The sequence below is a fragment of the Orycteropus afer genome, unplaced genomic scaffold (assembly GCF_000298275.1).
Source record: "Orycteropus afer afer isolate SDZICR_OR568_19922 unplaced genomic scaffold, OryAfe1.0 scaffold00128, whole genome shotgun sequence".
Classification (NCBI taxonomy): Eukaryota; Metazoa; Chordata; class Mammalia; order Tubulidentata; family Orycteropodidae; genus Orycteropus; species Orycteropus afer.
The window spans coordinates 1,231,914-1,237,913 of NW_006921715.1; the positions used below are offsets into that span (position 1 = coordinate 1,231,914).

The 6,000-nt window shown below is 55.5% G+C and overlaps 1 protein-coding gene across 1 annotated transcript in view; it reads right to left on the bottom strand.

Moving 5' to 3' along the window:
• Window positions 1-6,000, bottom strand: part of LOC103200140 (cholesterol 24-hydroxylase) — a 29,430-nt gene that overhangs the window by 19,249 nt on the left and 4,181 nt on the right. The window contains exons 2-3 of the mRNA XM_007944561.2: window positions 2,513-2,593; window positions 1,913-1,994 (exon numbers count right to left, since the gene is read on the bottom strand). Coding sequence (XP_007942752.1) covers window positions 1,913-1,994; window positions 2,513-2,593 — 163 coding nt within the window. The remainder of the gene's footprint in view (window positions 1-1,912; window positions 1,995-2,512; window positions 2,594-6,000) is intronic.

Here is a 6,000-nt window from a genome sequence, read left to right on the forward strand (position 1 = left end):
GAAAATTAAAGCTCAGCACCTCCAAATCCGTGCGGAGCACAGCGGGAACACGCGTGGCTTCCAGTGCTTCTATCAGAAAATAAAGAAGGTCAAAGTGAAGAACTGAGATTCTCTCCTCAGGAAACGAGCAGAACAACCCATGTCCAAAGGGACACAGGAAAGAAAGAAGAAAGGTGAGGGCAGGAGTCAGTCAAACGGAAGCGACAGAGAAAAATCAGTGAAGCCAAAACTGCTCGTTCTTTACAAAGATAAATGGAATCAATAACTTGCCAGCCCGATCCCAACAAGAGAAAACTCAAATGACGATTCTTCAGAAGGAAGAGGGGTACTCATTATAGACTCCGCAGACATTAAAATACAGCTTTAGGCCAATCATTTCAACAATTTTGATGAAATGGACAAATTCCCTGAAAGACGCAAATCACCAAAACTAAAAAAGAAAAGAAAATCCGAATGGCCTTCTATCAATCAAACCAACTGAATGTTTAATAAAAATAAACAAACCAAAAGAACCACTTCCTTCAAAGACACCTATAAGCTCAGATGGCTTCACTGGCGAATTCCATCAAACTTTTAAGAAAAAGACAACCGCAACAGAAAAGGAGGAAAGAATACTTCCTGGCATTTTAGGAGCCACAGTTAACCTGCTAACAAAACCGGGCAGAGGGCACTTGTTACGAGAACAGACTGAACATCGGAACAAAAATCCTTCACAGAGTATAGCAAAGTGGATGCAGCAATTTTATAAAAAAGAGAACACATCATGATGAGGATGCAAAGTTGACGTAACCTTTGAATATCAGCCAAAGTAACTCGCCACATTACCATACAGCTTTATGCTTCTTTGTTCCATTAAGCATCATGAAAGTCCTCTTGCATGCCTTGGTAGCATGCTTTAAGTCTTAAGTTGTCTTGATGTTTAAAATTAAATTTAAAAATGATTTTTAGCATTCTGTTTGAGACACCATGGGTGTTCCACCTCTCTCCTGACCTGGACTCTGAGTTACGCCGTATCCCTCTCAGTGCCACCACTCCCACCCCCCACACAGGGAAGGCAGAGTCCCCACCGTGAAACTAACAGCCCCACCATTTCGTGGGTGATCTACGGTTGTGTGCCAGGCCCTGGGCTAGCTGCCCACATTACTTTGGTTCTGTTCTTAAGTGGCATCACCCCACTTCCAGATGAGGAAACTGAGGTTTAGAGTGGTGAAGGAAGTTGCCCAAGGTCCCAGTCCGTTGGTGGCTGAGATCAATTTGAGCCCAGTTCTGCCAACTCCAAAATGATCTGATGACAACCATGCTTAGTACCTGTGTGGCAGACACCATCCTGCATGCTTTACACCCATTAATGCCACCCCCTGCCCCCAACAGACTGTGCAGCGCAGTGGGTAAGAGCACAGCCCTTGGGGCCAAGCTGCCTGGGTTCAATTCATATCCCACTTTCTCTCTTTGTACCTTGGCTTTCTCATTCTTAAGATGGAAGCTAATAATAGTTTCCACCCCAGGAGGATTCAATAGGCTAACGCTGAGACATACATAAAACAATCCATGGACCACAGTAAGCACTATTTAAGTACCTAGTTGTTAAATAAGTCTATCGATATTTGATTCTCAGCATAGTCCTGGGAGGTAAGGACTACACTTCCTATCTCACAGGTGAGGTACTGAGGCCCAGACAGGTAAACTGAAGGTGTCCAGTGGTGGGGCAGGAACCCCAGCCCAGAGGGTCTGACACTGAAGCCCCACAGCGGACAGCTGTTTGCAGATGCCCCCAGTGGTGGTGGGGAGACAAAGATGCCACGCCCTCCTGGATCCTTGGGAAGCCAGTTGAGAGTATTCCCTCCCCCGCCAGCTCCTGGGGCCACCTCCTGGGTGGGACGGGACCTCCCACAGAAACCAGTCTGCTTCCTACCTTGACCGACTCAGGACTTGTGACAATGACCGAGGTTTTGTGGAACACGTTGACTCGCACCACGGGTCCATACTTCTTAGTCCTGGAAACCAAAGTCACCCAAACGAGGCTGTCAACACCCCATGACGAGAACATCAGCTGCCCAGGCCCAGTCAGAGACCTGGAAGCATCATACCCCAGGAGGGGCTTAACACAGGCCACCGGGGCCACCCCAGGAGGCCCAAGGAGGAGTCACAGCTGAGTGACACCCCCACTCGGCCTCCACGTCCATGCGACGGGGTTGCCACATCCCTCCTCCGATTGCCCCAAATCAAACAGCATCATAGCTGTGAAAGTGCTTTGCAAGAGGGAAGCACTAGCCAAACAGTGGCTGTCGTCTCATCACACACCCGGCCCAGCTGACAGGAGGGAAACTGAAGCTCCGAGAACTTCAGATGGCCGGCTAAAGGTCACTTGGCTGGTGAACGGCTGAGCTGGGCTTCAGAACCTACTCTCAGGGGGAGGAGCTGCTGGGCTAGGGAGGCCCTGGACGGGCAGGGGTGCGGGTACTGCACGCAGGGGACCCAGCATACTGGCAACAAATGACAAGTTGGAACCCACCAGTCCAAAAACACATCTTGCAGCGTGCGGCCACAAACCTCATCCTTTTTCCAAAAGTAGGGGAGGTGTCCTAGAAGGAAACTAGGAAAAACAGGAAATGTTAGCATCACCAGACGTCACTGTCACAGAGCATCCCTTCTCCACAGACCCCAACGAGGTCGGTGCTAGGAGGCCCACTTCAGGTGGGGAAACTGAGGCACGGGCCAGTGTGCACTGACTCAGGGGCACAGCCAGTAAGAAAAGGAGCCAAGACTCAAACCCAAGTCTGACAGACTCCAAAGGCCTCTCCGGGGAGGAGCCCTTTTCTTCCTTTATCTCCCCCACACAGAGGTCAGGGGCCAGCACGTGAGACCAGACACGCCGAGCCTGCCGCTGCTGACAGGCCTGCTCACGCAGCTGCCCCACACGGAGGTCAGGGGCCAGCACGTGATCTTTATGGACAGGGGTCACTAGACCCTTCTTCCTCAGCACTGCTGGGTGGGGTCACAGCACCAACCTTCAGGTTAGCAGCTGAGCACAAACCACACGAGGTCTTTCAGCATATGGAAAGGGTGTCATATACACTGAATTAATGACCCTGAGGAATTCAGTCAGCGCCTACTATGTGCCAGCCCCATGTTCAGCCTCCCCACACCTAGCCCCCACCATATCAGCTGGCAGGACATCTGCGATTAACCACGTGCTACAGAAAGGGCAAAGATGTCACTCTGAGGACTAAGGTGTGCCTGACCCAAGCCATGCTATTTTCAATTGCCTCAGATACACGAGAAAGCTGGACAACGAATCAGGAAGAACCGATGCCTCTCAGTCATGGCGTTGGCAAAGAATCCTGACTATCGCATGGGTGCCGAAGAACAAACACATCTGTGTTGGAAGAAGCACAGCCGGAGGGCTCCTTAGAAGCGAGGGTGGCAAGACTCCGTCCCATGAACTTGGAACATGTGATCAGTCCCTGGAGAAGCATATCATGCTTGGTAAAGGAGAGGGTCGTGACAAAGAAGTCCAACCGAGAGGGACCGACAGTGGCTGCAATGGCGGGCTCCAGCAAGCCTAGCCACCACTGGGAAGCTGGCCAGGACCAGGCAGTGTTTCGTTCCAGCACACGCAGGGCTGCTGTGAGTCAGGGCAGAATAGACGGCGCCCAACAACACAGGGAGGGCGGCCAAGGCCGAGAGGTGCAGTCACTTGCCCACAGGTGGCATCAGATGCCCCAAAGTCCTTCTCGCCGGGGCACGGTACGGTGCTGCTGTGTCTTTAGAGTGAGTACTGGGTGGCAGTAGACCAGCGTGTCTGGGGCCACCATGGCATTTCAAGGCCCATGGCCTCCTGTCCCCTGCATGACTTCATGCCAGCCAAGTGCCCTGCTCACCAGAATGGGTGACAAGAAGACTGCACTCTGTGCTGTCTGGGTCATGGAACACACATTCTGCTGGGCGGAGACAGAGATTCGCAAAGACGTAAGTAAACAGATGCAGCGTCTGAGCGCGACAGAAAACCAGAACCGCGGACAGCGACGGAGAGGGTTGGGAAGAGTGTGGGCAGGGCAGGGCAGGGCCGCCCGGCAAGAAGGAGCAACGTGGCCATGCAGGGGTCTGGGGGAAGAGCATTCCGGGCCCCGGAACAGCAGGTGTCAAGACCCTGAGGCAGGATGTGCTTGGTACGGTCACAGGGCAGCCAGTGCTGAAGCAGAGTGCTTGAGGGCCAGTGCCCACAGAGGAGGGGCTCCCCACGGGTGGGCAGGTCAGGTAGCACGAGCAGCTGCGGGAAAGGCCTTGGCTTGGAGTTCACTGAGGTGGGGCCCACTGGGGGGTTCTGAGCAGAGCAGGGGCAGGAGCTGATTCGGGTTTAAAATGGGGCTCTCTGGCTGAGAGCCAAGTGCAGGCGGGGCCCAGGCAGGGGTGGATGCAGGATCACCATTTAACGGGCCCTCGCAGTCACCCCATGAGAGGTGATGAGGGCTCAGACCAGGGTCAGGCAGTGGAGCCCGTGAGGACGAGGCAGACCCTGGATGCATTTTGAAGGTGGAACCGACAGGACTTCCTGACAGTTAGGGTGTGGGTGTGAGAGACGTCAGGGCAACCCTGAGGCTTTGGGGCAGCTGGAAGGATGAAGAGAGGTGCCCTTTATTCAGATGAGGACCGAGGAGAAGCCGGTCAGGGGCTGCTGTCCCCACCCCTTTACCTGTCTCTGCAGGTGGGCCATTACTCGCAGCTCAGCCAGGGGTGTCTGGCCCTACCCTCAGGAGCGGCGGCCCAAAGTTCCTGGACGGGAACAGCTTACAGAGCAGCCTCGACCCGGGGGGACAGCCATGAGGTGGGCCCCACATTGGCTCCAGAGGTTCCCGGGGCCCTGCAACGGGGAGTGCTGCCCACGCAGATCACTTGGTTGGCCCCCTTACCTTCCCTCCATCTCAGTCCTCCTCACCTGGGACCACTCTTACCTCAGGACGGCTTCTGGGGAAGGAGTCCGTGACAAGTGATGAGCTTGGGTTTGGACCTATCTCACCTGCTCTGCCTTTCATCACCTGAGGGACATGTCCAGCGAGCCTTGGCTACTGAAGGCGGAGCTCAGAGGCCTCCAGGCTGGAGGATCTAAGACCTTGGCGGGTGACTGCAGACACGGAAGAGGGTAAGGAAGCACTGAGCCCTGGGACCCTGGCCACTTCGGGGCAGACAGCCAAGGAGGCTGAGAAGAAAAGGCAGGGAGGTGGGAGGGGCGGCCCAGGACATGCGCGTGCGTGCGTCTGAGGCTGCAGGGGCCCGGGACGGCCAGGGGGTCCCAGGTGACCTCCAGTAAAGGCAGGTTCAGTAGACAAGCTCAACAGTGGTGGTGGGGGGCTCAAGAGAACAGGAGGGATGGAACTGGGGGCCCACAGCAGGAAGGCTTTCATGAAAGGGGCTTTACTGAAAGGGGGTTTAGGGACCTGGGACGACAGCTGGAAGGCGAGGAGCCCCGAGTTCGAAAGCTGCGCATGCTTACAGCACGTTATACAAGATGGAAGACTCCAGAAGAAAAGCAGGGCCATGAGGCAGGCGAGGGAGGACTGGCGGGCAGGCCGGCCTCGAGGCCGTGGGGTCCCGGAGCAGGGAGGGGGCCGCGGCGGAGCGGGGAGGGAGGCGCTGCTGGGCCCACGTGCTGGGGGGCTGGGGGAGGAGGAAGGGAGCGTGGGACGGGAGCCCAGGGAAGAAAGGCGCCCACGGCGGCGTGGGCGGGTGGCCTTGAAGGCACGCGGCGCCACCTGCGGAGAGCAGCTGGGGCATCACTCACTCACTCACACACACACACACACACACACACACAGGCTGTTTCCAGACCAATCTAGCGCCCTCGTGACCAAGCCCCCAAGCTGCACGTCTTGGGGGCGGGTTCTCAGTGTTGAGTCACCTGACCGGGGGCAGTCGGACGCCAGAGCTTCCGCACTAACCACTAGGGTCCACAGTCACGCGGGAAGGGAGGTGTCTACTGCAAGGCAAGAAGAGAAACTAAAA